General features: G+C 49.4%; 1 protein-coding gene across 1 annotated transcript in view; it reads left to right on the forward strand.

The window, feature by feature from the left end:
• The window catches only part of EFCAB8 (EF-hand calcium binding domain 8), a 59,418-nt gene that overhangs the window by 29,632 nt on the left and 9,391 nt on the right, over nucleotides 1–20,395 (forward strand). Inside the window, exons 14-20 of the mRNA XM_015426175.1 lie at nucleotides 2,715–2,942; nucleotides 5,804–5,874; nucleotides 9,050–9,257; nucleotides 10,147–10,338; nucleotides 13,159–13,299; nucleotides 16,430–16,651; nucleotides 20,160–20,376. Coding sequence (XP_015281661.1) covers nucleotides 2,715–2,942; nucleotides 5,804–5,874; nucleotides 9,050–9,257; nucleotides 10,147–10,338; nucleotides 13,159–13,299; nucleotides 16,430–16,651; nucleotides 20,160–20,376 — 1,279 coding nt within the window. The remainder of the gene's footprint in view (nucleotides 1–2,714; nucleotides 2,943–5,803; nucleotides 5,875–9,049; nucleotides 9,258–10,146; nucleotides 10,339–13,158; nucleotides 13,300–16,429; nucleotides 16,652–20,159; nucleotides 20,377–20,395) is intronic.

Consider the following 20,395-nt stretch of genomic DNA (forward strand, 5'->3'; position numbering starts at 1 on the left):
TGTCAAGAGCTCTCTCAGCCCTGCCTACCTCACAGGGTGTCTGTTGTGGGGAGGGGAAGGGAAAGGAGTTTGTCAGCCGCTCTGAGACACCTTTGGGTAGTGAAGGGCGGGGTATAAATCCAATCTCCTCTCCTCCAATCTCCAAATCTGAGTGCCAGGAGGCAAAATCAGGGGAAGGCCTCAGCCTCTCTGCTCCATTGTTGGGACCTCCAGAGGAACTGGTTGGCCACTGTGTGAGACAGGATGCTGCACTAGATGGACCACTGGTCTGATCCAGCAGGGCTCTTCTGATGTTCTTATGAAGGCCTCTACCTTCTCCACAGAAGATCAGCTGCTGCAATTACAAATGGAAAAGGCTAATATGATCCTTCGCTTCAAGGGCATGCCAGAGACTAAGGGTGAGAATCTAAAGGAAACGATGTGTGAAATACTGGCCCCAGTGACAGAGATGACGGTGGAACAGCTGATATGAATGTGGTCTACAGGTCATATTCAGAATATATACAGGTCATATTCAGGTCATATTCAGAATATATAAAGAAAAATCATCTGCCTGGGGAAATTGTCGTAAGATTCTTGAAGAGGCATGTGAGGGATGAAATCCTGAAAGCAGTATCTGGAGTACCCCTGAAAGTGGGGGGAAATGTCATAAGAGTACTCAAAGACATTCCATTTGAAATAAGGCAAAGGAGAAAGAAATACAAAGATCTCTTTCTTCAGACAAATTCAATTGGATATAGATGGCTAACTCCAGAAGGCGTCACCTTCAAAATCAAGTATAAAAAAGAAAAGATTGACTCTGTTCTGAAAGCTCGGGAATTTTTAAGAGTCTAGTTGGGAGGGCCAGAGGAGGAAGAAAGAGAAGGGGAGGACAGTAAGTCCAGTGGCAAGCTGGACTCGGATTCTTCCGGAAAGGACTCTCTTTCAGAGAAAGGGGCAGCAGCTCCTAAAAGCCCTTATAAGTTGCGGAAGAGACGGGGCAAGGAGAAGTGAAGGCTGAAGGACTCTGATGTTAAAAAAATCCCCTTCGGGGGGCTCAAAAAAGAAAAGAAAAGAAAGAAAGCCTCTACCCAAAGGAGTCTCAGAGCGGCTTAAAAACTCCTTTCCATTCCCCTCCCCACCACAGACACCCTGTGAGGTAGGTGGGGCTGAGAGAGCTCTGACAGAAACGGCTCTTTTTCAAGAACAGCTGTGCCAGAACTATGGCTTGCCCAAGGTCATCCAGCAGGTGCAAGTGGAGGAGTGGGGAATCAAACCGGGTTCTCCCAGATTAGAGTCCGCGCACTTAACCACTACGCCAAACTGCTCTTGAGAGAACAGCTCTGAAAGAACTTGTGAGTGACCCAAGGTCACACCAGCAGCTGCATGTGGAGGTGCGGGGAATCAAACCCGATTCTCTCGGATTAGAATCTGTGCTCTTTTTTTTTTTAATAAATATTTTTATTCATTTTCCCCAATCACCCACACCCAACGAATCGTAATATAACAAATAAATTGTCAGTAATATTTACAAAGACAGGCATACAGCCGTAGGAGTTCCTCTCAAAAATTTCCTAATAACATCCTAGTCAGTTAATTACATTTCCATTCAAGTAATCTTTTCCATTTCTTGTTATAGATTTCTTCATCTTTCCCTTTTAGTGCATTTGATAATTTATCCATCTCAGCGACATCAAACCATTTTTCAATGACTTCTAATTTGTCTGGAATTTTCTCAGTTTTCCAATATCTGGCATAACTTATTCTGGCAGCAGTTATACAGTACAATAGCAGCGTTTTCTCTTCTTTACCCCTTACATCAGTCATAATATTCAAAAGGAAGATTTCTGGTTTTAATGGTATTGCTAGACCCATAATTTCTGCTATCCATTTTCTAACTTCCTCCCAATATTTCTTAGCTTTGGTGCACGTCCACCACATATGGAGGTATGTGCCAATATTTTGATGACATTTCCAACAAATGTTTGTCCCATTATTACCATATTTTGCCAGTCTTGACGGGTGCAGGTACCACCTATGTACTACTTTATATATGTTCTCTTTGAAGGTTGTAGCCCGTGTAATTTTTATGTTTGTTTCCCAAATTTGCAACCATTTATGTTTATCTATTTCATATCCTAAATCTCTGTTCCATAATTTCCAACTGGCCCATATCACATCTTCCTGTATCTTTTTCTCTAAAAGAATGTTATATATCTTTTTAATCAGTTGCACTTCCGTTATAAGCCAAGCCTTATCTAAATCTGTTTCTTTTCCGTAAAAGCCGATCTTTACATCTTCCTTGAATCGTGATTTCAACTGAAAGTTTTGCAACCAGGTCAGCTCTATTTTTTGGGCTTTCAAGCTATCTAATGTTTTAAGGTTATTCCCACTATCTAACAAATTTTCATAGGAACAGCTTCCCCCATGAAGATACAATGATGGTATTTCTAGAGCTTCTATAGGTGCGACCCATCTGGGTATCCTCTTATAATGTTGCGCTTAACCACTGCAACAAACTGGCTCTCAGTTCTCCTCAGCTCACCCCAAGGACGTAGGGGGTGAGCTGATGAGGAAGAGGAGTTTGTGCTCTGGGCAAGGCTTATTAACTGAGTGTTCCGGGTAGCCCAAAGTGCCGGATAGCAAAACTTGTGCTGTGCTCAAAAGTTCCATCCGCCAGAGAGGCCGACCGAAGCTTTCTCGAGTCAATTCCCCCCACTGTTTTTTCCTCGCAGGTCGTGAGTGGCTACTACAACGGACTGATTAGCGTCTGGGATATCATGACTGGGCAGAAGATCATGGAGTTCCCCACTTCCCAAGGCAAGCTGGTGGAGATCACGGCGATGACCTTCGATGCGCCGGAGAGGAGGTTGATCACCGGCCTGAAAAATGGGACGATCAAGCTATGGAATTTCAACAGCGGGGCCTGCCTCGCCGTGCTGCCTTCGGTGGACAGGAACGAGGTCAGTCCTGGTGGGAGAAAGGCAGGGCTATTTCTGGGCAGGAACGCACAGGAACGGAGTTCCGGCTGGCTCCCAAGTTGGCCACGCCCAGCAGGAACTCATTAGCATAATAGGCCACACCCAACAGCAGGAACTCATTCGGATTGGCTACATTAAGGGGTGTGTGGCCTAACATGCAAAGGAGTTAAAAAAGGCCCTGGGTTTTGACCACAAACAAGGTCAACAGAATAAGAAGCAAAAGGTGGGTGTGGCTGGATGACCACACTTCTGGTAACACGGGGGTGCGGCCTAATTTGCCAATGAGCTGTGCTGTCAGGGGTGTGGCCTAATAGGCTAATGAGTTTCTGCTGCTGGGTGTGGCCTATTATGCTAATGAGTTCCTGCTGGGCTTTTTCCACAAAAAGAGCCCTGGCAGAAAAGGAATATCTCTGGCTAGTCATGGATGTCTCCCTCCCCCCTTTCAGATTTGCTTCAAGAGTTCTTTGCTTAAGTTGGACTTTACCTAAATCTCTCTGCCTTTGGTGTCAAACTGGTGGTATCCGTTCCTAGTTAGCCTCTGTCCTTGCCGATAATCACCGCCATGTCAACCGCAGCTGCAGTGCACTGGAATCTGCAGCCAAGCGCGTTATGCTGTTCCCGGCAGCATGAGCTGGCTCTGAGAACAGCTAAATATTCAATGCAGTGTCTTCACTCATTTAACATCAACTTTTTATTCAACTCTTAAGCATTCAAAGGTTCAGTAAAGTTTCCCTTTTTCAATAGCCGTTAGGAGCCTTAAAGCCCCAAGTCCTTGAGTGATTCGTGTGATAAAAGGAGCTGTGTTTCTCCCGTCTTGCTAGCTCTGAGGTTACAAACATACCGGGAGGAGGCACTGCCCCCTATATACAGGGGGTAGTGGAGGAGGAGGGTAATAAACAACTTTTCCCCTGGGCAAATGTATCAAAGGAAAAAGGCCATATAGAACCAATCAGGAAGGCTACCTCTAACCAGCTGACTTCGAGGTTACTAGAACTACATTTCCCAGAATTCTTATAAATTTAAAGCTACAGTACAACTTGCTATGCGTTACTATTCTAATCTCTGCTGGGGCAGCACACGTGTGCCAGGGCTCTTGCACACCCATAATGGCTTGTTTGTTCACACGACGTGCCATTGTCGCAGTGAATGTCAGAAATGAATTTCATTTTTTAAAATTCTCTTTTTATTCATGGACGCCATTTATAGTCTGCCTTTCTCACTTGGACTCAAGGCGGATTACAGAGAGCGGGTTGAGACAATCGACGGTACAGGACACTCGGTGAACAAAGCTTATAGGAATCAAGAGTTGTAGAACTAACCAGAAGTCTGAAAATAGAACTGGAGCAAAGGAGAAGTCTTAACATGGCACATTAAATGATGGGGGAAATTACGCAGTCGGATCGTAGTTTCAGCAAGCTATACATGGTAGTATTTGTTGGAAATGTGTGGGGTGCTAGGTCTAGATTCCAGTCATTATAGGGTTAAACTGGTGTTTACCTTCTGTGCTATTGTTTAGACTGACCTGGAAGGGAAACTTGGCTCAGAGCCGATGGGAAGATAGCCCGGGAAAATCTAAGTCTGTTTACTAGCAATCATTGGTTACTGTGTTCAGGTGACTTCCTTCTAGGGGTCAAGAAGAAGGACAATCTCCATTGTTGTGTGACCACGTGTCTGTAGCTGTAAGCAATGTTCCCTCTAAGCTCTGGAGCAAAAATTCTCCTTTGTGAGCGACTGGCATGAAAGTTGTGAGCGAGGGATCTGGCTACTGCATCAATTAGTTTGCTCTGGAGCTATCCTTCCTGAGCAAAGACAAAAATGTGTGAGTTGGAGGCTTAAAAACTGTGAGCTAGCTCACACTAACTCAGCTTAGAGGGAACACTGGCTGTAAGATTTAAAGATGTAGCTCTAGATATCTCTTTTGTTTCTGAAGCTTTCCATGCGACCCCTTCCCTTAGAAATACAGCTTTTTACACAGAAAGAAATGTCTCCTCTCCAGTGAAGTGAAGATCCATTGCAAACCCTTGAGTATTTAGGTATTTTTTTGCCTGTTTTCCCAACAGTATAGACCACAGCCCCTAATAATTTATCCTCCTCTGTTTGTCTGCCCTGATCTGGATGGGCCAGACTAGCCCGATCTCATCAGATCTCAAAAGCTAAGGAGGTTCAGCCCTGGTCAGTACTTGGATGGGAGACCACCAAGGAAGTCCGGGGTCGCTACGCAGAGGCAGGCAGTATCAACACCACCTCTACCCTGCCCTGGATGGCCCAGGCTAGCCTGACCTCATCAGATCTCGGGAGCTAAGCAGGATTGGCCCTGGTCAGTATTTGGATGGGAGACCACCAAGGAAGTTCAGGGTTGCTATGCAGAGGCAGGCCATGGCAAAACCACCTCTCTTTGGTCGAATCTGCATTTGTATTTCCCACCGGTGTCCCAGCCTTCGGACTTCGTCTTCAAAAAAGTTGTCTGCATTTGCTTTCGTTTTCATACCTCGACAGTGCTAGCATGCTTTTGCATGTCTGCATATGTTTATCGCCCTCTCGTGGCGGCTCCACTGTCATTGCGCCTCCACACCACTTGAAATGAATCTTCTCCAAAAAACGTTCAAACAGGCATAGAGAAAGACGGCGTCACAGCAGCACGAAACTGATTTGTAAATGCAGATGCAGATTCGACCTTTGTCTCTTGCCTTGAAAGCCCACTCAAGGGTTGCAACGAGGGGTCTGGGACTTGGCGGCACTTTCCACCCGCCGTGTATCGTAGACGGATCTTTGTGATGATTTCCTTGACCACGTAAACAGCTCTCTGTATTTTCCTTCCTTTTGCTCTCATGTCTTTGGAGCAGATCAGCTGCGTCTTATACCTGAATAACAAGATTTTCGTGTCGGGGTGGAGTAGGAGAGTGACCTGGTACCTGTAAGTCGGAAGCCAACGGGGGGGGGGGCAGTCTGGGCATGTCAGGGGCTTCAGCCCAGCACTATAGCCAGTTTGGTCTCGTGGTTAAGTGCGCGGACTCCAATCTGGGAGAACCAGGTTTAATTCCCCACTCCTCCACTTGCACCTGCTGGATGACCTTGGGCAAGCCATAGTTCTCTCAGAGCTGTTCTTGAAAAAGAGCAGTTTCTGTCAGAGCTCTCTCAGCCCCACTGACCTCACAGGGTGTCTGTTGTGGGGGGAGGGGAAGGGAAAGGAGTTTGTAAGCCGCTCTGAGACTCCTTTGGGTAGTGAAGGGCAAGGGGTATAAATCCAGTCTCATCTTCTTCTTCTACCTCACGGGGTGTCTGTTGTGGGGAGGGGAAGGGAAAGGAGTTTGTAAGCCGCTCTGAGACTCCTTTGGGCAGTGAAGGGCGGGGTATAAATCCAATCTCTTCTTCTCTCAGAGCTCTCTCAGCCCCACCTACCTCCCAGGGTGTCTGTTGTGGGGAGGGGAAGGGAAAGGAGTTTGTAAGCCGCTCTGAGACTCCTTCGGGTAGTGAAGGGTGGGGTAGAAATCCAATCTCCTCCTCCTCCTCTTCTTCTAGATTAGACCCTCCGAGGGAACAATTAGGCCTCGGTTGGTAGGGATCATTTGCAGGAGGGAGTGAACTTCTCTCTGATTTTTATTTACTTTATGTGTTTGCCTCACTAATGCCTTGTCTTTCTCCCGGATGGGGACCCAAAGCGCCTTACATCATTCTCCTCTCCCCTTTTTATCCTCGCAACAACCCTGTGAGGTACTTCAGGCTGGGAGTGTGTGACTGGCCCGAGGCCACCCAGCAAGCTTCCATAGCAGAGTGGAGATTCAAACTTGGGGTCTCCCAGATCGGTCAGTCAGTCATAGTTTATTCGGTATATAACCAGCACAAGTCAATCACAATCAATACAAAAAAGGGTACCAATAAAATATATAAAATATAAAATATTTAGGTTTAAAACTGCGTTTAAACTGCCTATGTTAATTACAAAATTGCTAAAACTCGTAACTTTCTACAATACTCTCTCAACGTTGAATAAAAATTATTCAACTATTGAATAAGTGTCACATGGATTATACAATTCTACTCCCCATATCCTAGACCTTCTCGATTGTCTCTAGTATTGTTCTACACGTGCAGCACGTATTTTTTGAGCTCTTGTTAAAAATTTAGCGCAGTTATGCGCTGTGGAGCAGGATCAAATAATAGCTTCCTACTTATCTCCTTGTCCAAGTATCCATGGTACCTCCTTAAGATAGGATGGATAATCTTTACTCTGATGGTTTCATCAAATACACAGTGGAGTTAAATATATTCAGTTGTTTCAACTTTCCCTGAACTGCACGGGCATAGTCGCTCTGACAGAGGTACCTTTTTATACCGGCCTTCTAACACTGCTTAGTGTGACGCTATGACCACTGCACCACACTGGCTGTGTCCACACTGGCGGCTTGGCGCAATATGGTGCCGCCTCTAATTGAACTGGTTTAAAGTGTTGTGGGGCATAGCAACCACACAGCGCACCCTGTTGCGGGTTACCCACGGAGACATCCCTGGTAAAGCATCCACATTATTGTAGGCATGGACCGCGCTGCCAAAAAATTTCCAAAATTCATGTGCGCGCATAGGAGCACATGTGCGTGCATATGCACATACGTGCATGTGCACATAGGCAATTTAAAAAAGATGCCTCCCTAGCGGCAGAACGGATCTGCAGGTTCAGACTGCCAAATCCGTTCTGCGCGCGCTCCCCCATGTTCAGACATCCGGCCATGCGCAATGAATGCACGGGGAAACAAAACCACCACTTGGGAGGTGGTGGCTTTTTAACACAGCTCCAAGTCGTCCTCTGACAGGGTGAGTACGCCCGGGGAACGCCTGACAGATGTGGCTGTGTGACCGGGCCCATTTAATCCGTTTGTGAAATGTGCCTCTATCGGGCCAAACCGCCAGTCTGAATGCAACCGCTGTCTCTCTTACCTAGGTGTATTTTGGGAAGGAGAGCGAGGAAGCTGTCTAGAGCAGTGCTTCCCGACCTTTTCGGTATGGTGACCCTCAAGGCTCATACCCAGAAATAAACTTTGTTGGTCTTAAAGGTGCCCCTGGACAGTTTTATTCTGTTGCTTCGGACCAACACGGCCACCCCCACCCACCCCGAACGGATTTCCAGACAGAGATCAGTTCCCCTGGAGGAAATGGCTCATTTGGAGGGTGAATTCCATGGCAGTAAAACCCACTGAAGCCCCTCCCCTCCCCAAACCCCGCCCTCCCCAGGCTCCACCCCCAAGGCTCCAGGAATTTTCAACCTGGAATTCGCAACCCTACTGGTAACACTACCTCCCCTTGCCTTAGGTCCACTTTGGCTGCAGTGTCTAGAGTTTCCCACCATAAAAAAATCTAAGAAGTCCAGGGGGCTTTGGAGCTCTTGAGAGGGGGACAAAGGCCGTTTCCGCACTCTCATGTTTGCCGCAGCCGGTGTCCTCCAAGCAATTCTGCACTGAAATCGAATTCAACCTTCTTTTTAAACCAGCCCCCCCCCGCACTAAAATCAAGTTCAGCCTTCTTTTTATTCTGGGTTTCCCCCCCATTCTGCACTTCAGTGTTCAGCCTGGTTTCATCCTGCTGTTGCCCCGGTGTCGTGTACTGAAAATCCCACCGTGTGTGCGGTTCCGCTAGTACACAACACCCGGGTTATTTGGATGCCGTTTTGCTGCGGACTCGGGGCGATTCTGCATCTAGCATTCGCTCCACGTTTTCTCAGCAGGAGGAGAAAGTGCCGCTCGGAACCACATTCAAATACCTTAGGGCAATGCCGTGCCGACTGCAAAGTCACCCCTGGACGGCCATAAATCTATGCAGAAGGTACGGTAAAACCCGATGGTCACAGAAGGCGAAAGTGGCACGCAACGCAGAGGGGAATTTCTGTTCCAACGGTGGGTTTCGTACAACAGAGGGAAAAGCCAATGTAGAACCCGCCCCTAATTGCCTTGACTGAAACACTGAGAAAAGCCGGGGTTGCAGGCAAATGTGGAGCGGACCAAAGTTGGGGGGCGGAGAGTGATTGTGTTGGGGTTGCTTCGACTTCACGCCAGTCTGAGTGAGCGGCTTAATTCTTTTCTTTTTCTTTTTACAAACAGGGACACCAAGGAAGAGGAGAAAGTCATTGAATGTAAGCACTGGAAGTCGTATCACTCGGACGACGTCGTGGCGATAGACAGTTACGGCAATAAGCTGTTGGTGACCTCGTCCTGCAACGGAGACATTGTGCTGTGGAACATAAATTCCGGCCAGGCGTTCTGCAGGTTTAACGCATCCCAGAGTCCTTTGGTCCTTCTCCCCAAAAGGGTACGTTAAATGTAGTTTACCAATTGAGGTTGTGGGTTTTTTTTTTTGCAGGGCTGCTTGCAAGGTTGCCCCCCTCTGGGTTGGGAGATACCTGGGGATGGTGCCGGAGGAGGGCGGGGTTTGGGGGAGGGGAGGGACCGCCCTCCAAAGCAGCTGTTTTCTCCAGGGGAGATGATCTCTGTCAATTGGAGATCAGCTGTAGTCCTAGAAGGTGTCTAGCTACCACCTTGAGGTTTTATAACTATAAAGACACTCCGTGAATGAATTATGAACATAAGCAGAAAAATTATATTGTATGAAACAATTCAAACATTTTGAAATCTTTGTTAAAGAACCTATATATATACAGAGCTAGGAGCAAAAAGTACTTGATACAAAGGGAGAATAGAATTAGAGTCCACAATTCCTTAGTTCCACGTCATATGTGAGTACAGCTATACACGGCCGGCTTCACTGCCAGTTGGGGATATAGTTAATATGTTGTAATATAGTAAATATGACATGGAAATATAACTTTCAGTTCACAGCTAAAGAGTACCAGCTATCTGAAGAAGCGTAACGTGAACGCGGCAGTGAAGCCAGCCGTGTATAGCTGTACTCACATATGACGTGGAACTATTGCACTCCTGAAGTTTTTTATACAAAGGAATTGTGGGTGAAGAAGGACTTCCTTTTATCCGTTCTAACCCGACCGCTCAGCAATTTCCTGCATCGTGCCGGGGGTTTGGACTAGAAGACCCTGGAGGTCCCTTCTGACTCTATGGCTCTGTAAACTCTGTTAAATTCTGAATGTATGAAAACATTGAGCACGTAGAAGAAGAAGAGACCTCAGCGGGGCCTCTGGGGCGTTGCCCGTGCTGAAATGTGTCCTTGTCTTGCCTTTGACCAGGAGTTCCTCATGAGTGCAGATGGAACCATCCTGAAAGAGACTCCAATTAAGGCAGGTTTGTCCCGGGAGGAGGTTGGGAAAAGGTCCTCGTCCCACTCTCGGACAAAACTCACCTTGAGACCTTCCAGCGCGAACTACCCCCAGCGCAACAGTTTCCTGTCTTCGTCTAGCCACAAAACTTTACAGCCCCAGGTAGGTAGCTCTGTTGGCGGGTTCATGGTGGAACATAAGAGAAGCCAATGTTGGACCAGGCCAGTGGTCCATCCAGTCGAACACTCTGTGTCACACAGTGGCCAAAAAGACCAGGGGCCATCAGGAGGTCCAACAGTGAGGCCAGGATACTAGAAGCCCTCCCACTGTTGACCCCCCCAACCAACAAGAATACAGAGCATCCCTTGCCCCAGACTGAGAGTTCCTATCTGTATCTTGTGGCTAATGGCCAATGATGGACCTCTGCTCCATAGGCTTATCCAATTCCATCTTATAAGAACATAAGAGAAGCCAGTGTTGGATCAGGCCAACGGCCCATCCAGTCCAACACTCTGTCACACAGTGGCCAAAAATACCAGGTGCCATCAGGAGATTCCACCAGTGGGGCCAGGACACTAGAAGCCCTCCCACTGTTGCCCCCCCCCCCAAGCACCAAGAAGACAGAGCATCCCTTGCCCCAGACTGAGAGTTCCTACCTATACCTTGTGGCTCATAGCCACTGATGGACCTCTGCTCCATATGTTGATCCAATTCCCTCTTGAGGCCGTCCATGCTTGTAGCCGCCGCCACCTCCTGTGGCAGTGAATTCCATGCGTTAATCACTCTGTGGTTCCATAGGCCGCCCGAGAGGAGCTTTAAGTGCCCAACTCCCAGATAATGTCTTGTAAGCCTTTCAGCCAGGGAAATGAGATATTTTGAGCTTTCGGTCAGCGTGAAGAAGGGTTGCCATATGTGGGTTGGGAAGTTCCTGGAGATTTGGGGGTGGAGCCTGAGGAGGGCGGGGTTTTGGGGGGGAGTGTCCTCAGCAGGAGGAAATAAGGCCCTGGAGACCCCTCTCCCAAAACAGCCATTTTCTCCAGGGGAACTGATTTCTCTCGTCTGGAGGTCGGTCGTAATTCCAGGAGATCTTTATGGCCCAACTGGAGGTCAGCAACCTTAGCATGAAGTCATTCTCATGGCCCTGAGTCATGGGCCTTTAATGTCAAGTGTCTTATGAATACATGCCTGTAGATGGATCTGGCCCGATTCCCTTATCTGTCTTAAGGTGTGGTTATTTGTTATACCTAGAAATACCTCTTTGGACTAACTGAGAGCCAGTTTGATGTAGTGGTTAGGAGCATGGACTCTAGTCTGGGAGAACCGGGGTTGATTTCCCCCACTCCTTCACATGCAGCCAGCCGGTGTGACCTTGGGTCAGTCACAAGTTCTCTCGAGCTGTGTTCTCTCACGAGCAGTTCTCGCGAGAGCTCTCTCAGCCCCACCTCCCTCACAGGGCGTCTGTTGTGGGGAGGGGAAGGGAAAGAAGGTTGTCAGCCGCTCTGAGACTCCTTCGGGTACTGAAGGGCGGGGTATAAATCTAATCTCCTCCTCCACCTCCTCCTCCTCCTCAACCAAGATGGTCACCCACATCAGAGTGCAGGTGGTGGCTTGGTTTCTTTTTAGCTGCTTCCCTGGTTTCTTTTATATCCCAAGAGTATCACATTGGGTCATTGGTGGATATATGCAAAACGATTCGGTGGCCACTGTAAATGACTTTGCTGGCCACGGTCAAGGGATGGGACGCGCATAGCTATTTTGAGGGCATTGTAAGGACAAACCCCCCCCCCAATCATGTGGGACGGGCCTGAGGCTCACAAACATGGTGCTCCCCCCTCCCCCTGGGAGTCATCGGTCTTGGGTTGCCGATAGGCTTGACTTCATGGCGATATTTGGTTAATACAGCAGAGTTTTGCCCAGTCATAGGAGTGTGATCCCGAGTGCAGTAAATAAAGCTTCCAATAATTATATTGCAGAAAAAGGTAAACTTACCTTTATTCAAGTAGATCCAGTTCGCATTCAGGTCGTAGTCAAGAGAGGCCCAATCTGAAGAGGATTTTTCCCGATCACAAATGGCCAGTGAATCCGGCATCATGTGTGTGGGAGTATGAGGGCACTGACTCCCCAGGAGGGACTTGAAGATATGTGTATCTCCATGGAAGGCCATGTGCAGCGAGGGAGAGGACAAAGGGAGAGAGGATAGGAGAGGGCAGAGGGCAGCTCCCAGGTTGAGACCAAGAGAGGCATCCCATTCAAGGAGTTAACACGTGTAGACACTTAGGGTGATGTAGGGCTCCCCCCCTCCAATGTCCAGGCATGCTTAGTTGCCCACTCTAATAGACTGACTGTGGAGGGAGGACAGGTTGGGCTTGACATTCTCTAGTTCGGTGTCGTGGTTAAGTGCGCGGACTCTAATATGGGAGAACCAGGTTTGATTCCCCATTCCTCCACTCGCAGCTGCTGGATGACCTTGGGCAAGCTGTAGTTCTGGTCAGAGCTGTTCTTGAAAATGAGCAGTTTCTGTCAAGAGCTCTCTCAGCCCCGCCTACCTCGCAGGGTGTCTGTTGTCGGGAGGAGGAGGGAAAAGGAGTTTGTAAGCTGCTCTGAGACTCTTTCGAGTAGTAAAGGGCGGGGCATAAATCCAAACTCCTCCTCCTTTTCTTCTTCTGAGCCCAGTTTGGTGTCGTGGTGAAGTGCGCGGACTCTAATCTGGGAGAACTGAGTTTGATTCCCCCACTCCTCCACATGCAGCTGCTGGTTTGACTTTGGGTCAGTCACAAGTTCTCTCAGTGCTGTTCTCTCAAGGGCAGTTCTCAGAGAGCTCTCTCAGCCCCGCCTACCTCACAGGGCGTCTGTTGTAGGAAGGGGAAGGGAAAGGAGTTTGTAAGCCGCTCTGAGACTCCTTCGGGTAGTGAAGGGCCATGGGGTGTGAATCCACTCTCCTCCTCCTCCTCTTCTCCTTCGTCTTCTTCTTCTTCCTTGCAGCCAGCCTGGTATGCGCAAGGAAGCCACAAAAACCTGCTCCAAGAACCAGATGATGTTGACATTGGTGCAACCGGCCCTCCGAAAGCAAACATGCCAACCTGGCAGGAAGAAGTGGGGAGCTCCCAGGTTGCAGTGGAGAAGGTTGGTGGTTCTGCTTTCCAGTTTGGTGTAGTGGTGAAGTGCGCGGACTCTAACCTGGGAGAACCGGGTTTGATTCCCCCACTCCTCCACTTGCACCTGGCTGGATGACCTTGGGCAAGCCGTAGCTCTGATAAGGAGCTGTTCTTGAAAAAGAGCAGTTTCCGTCAGAGCTCTCTCAGCCCCACCCACCTCACAGGGTGTCTGTTGTGGGGAGGGGAAGGGAAAGGAGTTTGTAAGCCGCTCTGAGACGCCTTTCGGTAGTGAAGGGCGGGGTATAAATCCAAACTCTCTCTCTCTCTCTCCTTATTGTCTCGGGGGTACAGTGACCCGGATGGCCCCGGCTACAGTGATCTCAGCAGAGCTCACAAGCCAAGCAGGATCGGCTCTAGTTAGTCCTTGGATGGGAGACCACCAAGGAAGTCCAGGGTTGCTATGCAGAGGCAGGCAATGGCAAACCACCTCTGTTCATCTGCCCTGGTCTGAACGGCCCAGAGTAGCCTGATCTCATTGGATCTTGGAAACTAAGCAGGATTAGCTCTGGTTAGTCCTTGGATGGGAGACCACCAAGGGAGTCCAGGGTTGCTACGCAGAGGCAGGCAAGGGCCAACCCACCTCTGTTCGTCTGCCCTGGTCTGAACGCTAAACTAAGGCCCTTTTCTTTTTTTAAAAAACAAACGCCAGGGTGAAGTTTCGCCCAAGCGCATATCGCCGACCTTAAAAAAAAAAAAGGCGGGCGCAAATCGGAAGCCTCAGGCTTCCGAACGGAAGTTGTTTCTCAACGGTGGAGAGCGATCAGACGGCGGGTACAGCGATTACAACCGTTGCACTCAGGATACCACCACTTGGGGACCTAGTGGCAGAGTACAATGGTTTAAAGGGCTTTGCAACGGTTAGGGACGGAAGGCAGATGTTCTACGTGTGAACGCCGGTAAGTACACCGATTGCAACCGGCACCTATACCGTTGCAAACGCCGCGTCTGAACGCACCCTCTGTGTCACACAGGGGCCAGAAATACCAGGTGCCATCAACAGGTCCACCAGGTAGAGTAAACAACAGTGAAAATGGTTTATTTTATAGGAGGTCAAACAAACAAGGTGCAGAATAATAACAGTAAGTGGGTGAAAAGAAAAGAAATCAAATGCCCTAACGCGTCTAAATATATACCGTCCCTCGTTCACTCTCTCAAGTGACACTAGACTACTCAGCCTTCCCCACATAGGGTTGCCAAGTGAGAATGGAGCCGCAGCGGGGGACTCCTGGCTTGCGGCTGGAGCGCGCGCCGCATCCACGTCACCTGGAAGTGACGCAGGCATGCCGGGCACGCTGGGGGCGGGGCCACGGCCATCTGAGGGAAAACCATAGAGTTTTCCCTCGGATGACCGTGGCCCCGCTCCCAGCGTGCCCGGCATGGTCGCGTCACTTCCGGGTGACGTGCACGTCGGGGTGGAGTTCCCCCCGGGGCCCGATCCGCCGCCGCCGGGGAACGGGCCTCTGGGGCGGAGTTTCCCCCGCCCCCCTGGGGGACTTGGCAAGCCTTTCCCCACAGCAGCCTCCCTTCTGGCCCTGTTCCCTGGGAAGAACAACAACTCTTCCTCTGTACCAGCTCTTTTTATTATAAGTCCCCTTTCTCTGTGGTTGGCTAATCTTGGCTTTAAAACCTCTCAGGGGCTTCTGGGAGTTGTAGGCCTGGCCTCCTCCCACTGCTACACAGGCTCCCTGGGCCTGCTAGGCCTTGTTTGCACAGCCCAGATCATGGCAGGTGGGGAAGACTTGTGTATTTATCTATTTGCGTTTTTACCCTCCTCCTTTCTCACTTGGACTCGAGGTGGATTGTGTAGCGTGAGTCAGTACCAGCAACAGGATGGGACATTCAATAAGCAACGCAATAGGATGAGGGTCGTAGAACCCACCGGAAGTCTAGAAACCGCACGGACGCCAAGCATAAGTTTTAACACACAACACATTAAAGGATGCAGAATTATATAGTAGGTTTCAACTTAACAGCAAACTATACACAGTGGTACAGACTGCAGTCCCTAATAACTTTTCTGAGTAACTTTGTAAATAGGGCTGCCAAGGGGGAGGCGGGTGGCGGGTAAACCTCCGCTTTGGAGGTCCGATTCCCGCCACGCCCGCCGAAGCGCAGCGTGGCTGCGTCACCAGAGGTGACACAACCACGTCAATCATGTTGGGGGCGTGGCCCTGATCGTCGGAGGGAAAACTCTATGGTTTTCCCTCCGACGATCGGGGCCACGCCCTCAACGTGATCAACGTTGCACGTCACTTCTGGCGACGTGCTGCTGGTGCGCGCACATCGACGGACGGCTTCCAGAGCCCAGCGAGGCTCCCCCGCCGGTAAGAAAAATTGACTTGGCAACCCTACTTGTAAATCATTTAGTACACTGGAACCCTATTGCCTGCATAGAAAAACCCTCTTGAATAATTCAGTTTTGCATAGTTTGCAGAAAGCCAGGAGAGGGGGAGCCTTCCTGACCACCTTGGGCAGGCTGTTCTACAAGGTGGGGTGCCACAACAGAGAAGGCCCTGTGCACGGGCAGCTTTTCCTCTTGCCCATTTTACAGCGCTCACAGTTCATGGGACGCAACCTGATGTGGTTTCTCTTCACTTGAGGGGAAGGGTTTGCATTTTGTGCTTGTATAAATATGACCTCTAGCAGTTTGAAAGCAAGAAATTGCAAGTAGATATATAGGTACCACTTCGGTGGGAAGGAAACAGCGTTCCGTGCACCTTGGTGTTTAGTCATGCCGGCCACATGACCACGGAAACGTCTTCGGACAGCGCTGGCTCTTCGGCTTTGAAACGGAGATGAGCACCGCAACCCTAGAGCCAGACTCGACTGGCTTTCGAGCAAGGGAAACCTTTAGCTTTACTTTAAATATGACCTCAGTGTTACTGTGGCACTGTCGATGTTACGTCCCTTGCATCTCCCATGGAGGCTTCTGCCTGTCTCAGATGGGAACCGATTAGATTTGCGAAGGCTCCTAGATCCTGCTAACAGCCTGAATTGTCTCAGGCTACTGTATTAGCTGTTCAAACATGGACAGATCTCTTGGGCACCGCCAGAGTACATTTCTAGCTTATCTGCTTGAATAATTTCTCCCTTTCTAGATCCTTTTCCTGAATTCTCGCGAGCGTGATCCCAACACGGCCATTTTGCTGACCAGCTGTGCGGATGGGTACATCTACGCCTGGGCGGTTGGCAGCAAAGGTGGAATGATGGGCAAGTTCCGAGGAGGCCACGGAAATGCCCGGGACACATTGGTCAGCGCGATGTCCACGGATGTGAACAATTTGGTCCTTTTTACTGGAGATTCCTTGGGATACATTGCAGTCAGTATTTCGGTTTTATTTTGGGTTGACTCCCCCTAAGTTGCTGGAAGTGTATTCTCTGCACAGCCAGAAGCCGTTTAGAAAGAGGGCCGCATATCGTGTTGGGTTCTTCCACACACTCATTTTTGTTTGGTGTAGTGGTTAAGTGCACAAACTCTAATCTGGGAGAACCGGGTTTGATTCCCCACTCCTCCACTTGCACCTGGCTGGATGACCTTGGGCAAGCCGTAGTTCTGATAAGAGTTGTTCTTGAAAAAAGAGCAGTTTCTGTCAGAGCTCTCTCAGCCCCACCTGCCTCACAGGGTGTCTGTTGTGGAGAGGGGAGGGGAAGGGAAGAGTTTGTAAGCCGCTCTGAGACACCTTTGGGTAGTGAAGGGCGGGGTATAAATCCAATCTCTTCTTCTTGGTTAAGTGCACGGAATCTAATCTGGGAGAACCGGGTTTGATTTCCCACTCCTTCACTTGCACCTGGCTGGATGACCTTGGGCTAGGGTTGCCAAATTTATTTTCGCTGGGAGCAGGGGGCTCCCGGCCGGTGTCCTCATCGTGCGCGTGTGCGCGCCGCGTGTGCGCGCCGCGTGTGCATGCCGCGTGTGCATCACCCGGAAGTGATGTCACACGCTGGGGGCGGGGCCACGCCATTTGAGGGGAAAACAAAGAGTTTCCCCCTCAAATGGCAGCCTCTTTGTTTTCCCCTCAAATGGCGTGGCCCTGCCCCCAGCGTGTGACGTCACTTCCGGGTGACGCACACGCGGGGGTGGGCTCGAAACCCGGGGGAATTCTGCCCCCCGGGGGCATTTGGCAGCCCTACCTTGGGCAAGCCACAGTTCTGATAAGAGCTGTTCTTGGAAAAAGAGCAGTTTCTGTCAGAGCTCTCTCAGCCCCACCGACCTCGCAGGGTGTCTGTTGTGGGGAGGGGAAGGGAAAGGAGTTTGTAAGCCGCTCTGAGACACCTTTCGGTAGTGAAGGGCCGGGTATAAATCCAATCTCTTTTTCTTCTTGTTGTTGCTTGTGTGTTCCTTTTGCTTCCCCTCCACAAGCGTTTTGCTCCACTTAGCGGTACAGGGAAACATGCCAGAGATACAGCCATGTAATATTGAAGTGACCACTAGAGGGAGCAAAAGACATGCAGAAAAGAAGAAAACACACACCAAGGAATGCCTAAAATGGATGCCTAAAAGCTGTAGATCTCTCCTTGCTGCTACTGGTGGCGGCAATTAAAGGTTCTTATTTCTGTTTGGTGCGGTAGACTAAAGTAGGGAGGGGATGAGCCTCACTGAGGTCTGGTAACTTGGGTCTTTGGCTAGCTTGGTAAATTTTTTGTTCCCTTGGTAAAAACAGACTCCTGCAAGATTGTTTTACCACACATAGTACTGATGGCGAAGGGGCTGTGGGTCAGTGGTAGAGCATCTGCTTGGCACGCAGAAGGTCCCAGGTTCAATCCCCGGCACCTCCACTTAAAAGAGACCAGGCAGTTAGGTGGCATGAAAGACCTTTGCCTGAGACTAGGGTCCCCTCTAAGCTGAGTTAGTGTGAGCCAGCTCACCTTTTTTTAGCCTCCAGCTCGCACTTTTTTGTCTTAGCTCAGGAAGGAGGGCTCCAGAGCAAGCTAATTTATGCAGTAGCTAAACTGCTCACTCACAACTTTAATGCCAGGAGCTCACGAAGGAGAATTTTTGCTCACAAGACTTCATTGGTTAGAGGGGGCATTGCTTGAGACCCTGGAGAGCTGCCGCCGGTCTGAGGTTGATGGTCCAGTGGTCTGGTTCAGCTGAAGGCAGCTTCAGGTGTTCACATGAATGTGATAAATCTAGCAAATGTCTGGATGGTGTAAGAGAGAACGCTCAAAAAGGCTATGTTCCAGAGGGGAAATGCCAATACGTTGGTTGAAACCAAGCCAGGTTATTACATATGCTTCACCGGTTCACCATCCTTCTCTAGATTTGGGACATCCAGAACTATTGTAGACCGGCACAGAAAAAGGAAACCAAGGTGGAAACTGGTGATGAACCTCCTCCTCCAGAGAATATTTTTTGTTGCTTAATCCCAGAATACTGCCGGGTTCCTGCAAAGTTCTCGCCCACCGGAAGGACTGAGATGGTTAGTCGCTTTGTGTAGAAACCCTTGAATGAAATTGCTGCTGATCCCGCTTGTGAAGAAATGCCCTTTTCTCTCCTGGGGGGCTGGGAACAAGCCAAACCGCCCTTTTGCATTTTAACAGTTTTTTCTTCTGTGGGCTGAGAACAGGCGGGGAGAGGGCGTCGGTGCAATGGCTTTCCAGCTTACCTTTATACATACGCTTATTGATCTGTGTCTGTCTGTCTATCCATCTATCCATCCATTATCTTTCTGTCCATCCATCCATCCATCCATCCATCCATCCATCCATCCATCCATCCATCCATCCATCCATCCATCCATCTATCTATCATCTATCTATCATCTATTATCTATCCGTCCATGCGTCCATGCGTCCATCATCTATCTATCTATCTATCTATCTATCTATCTATCTATCTATCTATCTATCTATCTATCTATCTATCTATCTATCATCTATCTATCTATCATCTATCTATCTATCTATCTATCTATCTATCTATCTATCTATCTATCTATCTATCTATCTATCTATCTATCATCATCATCATCATCTCTGTCTGTCTCTCTGTCTGTCCGTCCATCTGACTGTCCGTCTGTCTATCATCTCCTAACGTGTGTCCCATTATGGTCACTGTTCCCAAGCGGAGTACTGTGTGCAGTTCTGGTCACCACATCTCAGAAAAGGGCAACTAGAATGATAAAAGGGTTGGAACACTTTCCCTATGAAGAAAGGTTAAAGCGCTTAGGGCTCTTTAGCTTGGAGAAACGACGGGTGACATGATCGAGGTTTACAAGATAATGCATGGGATAGAGCAGGTAGAGAAGGAAGTCCTTTTCTCCCTTTCTCACAAGACAAGAACTCGTGGGCACTCCATGAAATTGCTGAGCAGTCGGGTTAGAATACAGAAAAGGAAGTCCTTCTTCACCCAAAGCATGGACGGCTTCAAAAGGGAATTAGATAATCATACAGAGCAGAGGTCCATCAGTGGCTATGAGGCACAAGGTATAGATTGGGACTCTGGGGCAAGTGATGCTCTGTCTTCTTGGTGCTTGGGGGGCCAACAGTGGGAGGGCGTCTGGTGTCCTGGCCCCACTGCTGGACCTCCTGATGGCACCTGGTATTTCTGGCCACTGTGTGACACAGAAGAGTGTTGGACTGGAGGGGCCACTGGCCGGATCCCACACTGGCTTCTCTTCTGTTCTTAATGAGAACTGGGCGTCATCCAAGAAGGCATGCCACTGTGCTTATAGCCCTCCTCCACAGAGCCTTCGAAGAAGCCCTGTTCTGTAATCTGGGCAGTGTCGCGCCCTCAAGATCAGGCGGGAGGTAGCCCTCGCCTGTGTAAGAGCAGCCACTTCCCAGCTTATGTTTTTCTTAAACCAGCTTTCTCTCTCTCTCGGGCAGGTCCAGGACGGCTGGGTGACGTCTCTGGTCCCCCCGCCCTGCCTAAGCTCTTGGAAGGGACACCTGAAGAACATTGTCAGCGTCAGATACGTGGAGAGATTCAGAGCAATTCTCACGTCCAGCCAGGACGGCACGATCAAACTCTGGATGCTTTCGGGCAGGCATGTCGGTACGGCAGTCTCCCGGATGTTTGGCCACGGGGGCAGGAAACCGAGGGGTGAGGTCGCCCGGTCCCC

Source organism: Gekko japonicus, unplaced genomic scaffold, assembly GCF_001447785.1.
Source record: "Gekko japonicus isolate JY-2015 unplaced genomic scaffold, Gekko_japonicus_V1.1 scaffold291, whole genome shotgun sequence".
Taxonomy (NCBI): Eukaryota; Metazoa; Chordata; class Lepidosauria; order Squamata; family Gekkonidae; genus Gekko; species Gekko japonicus.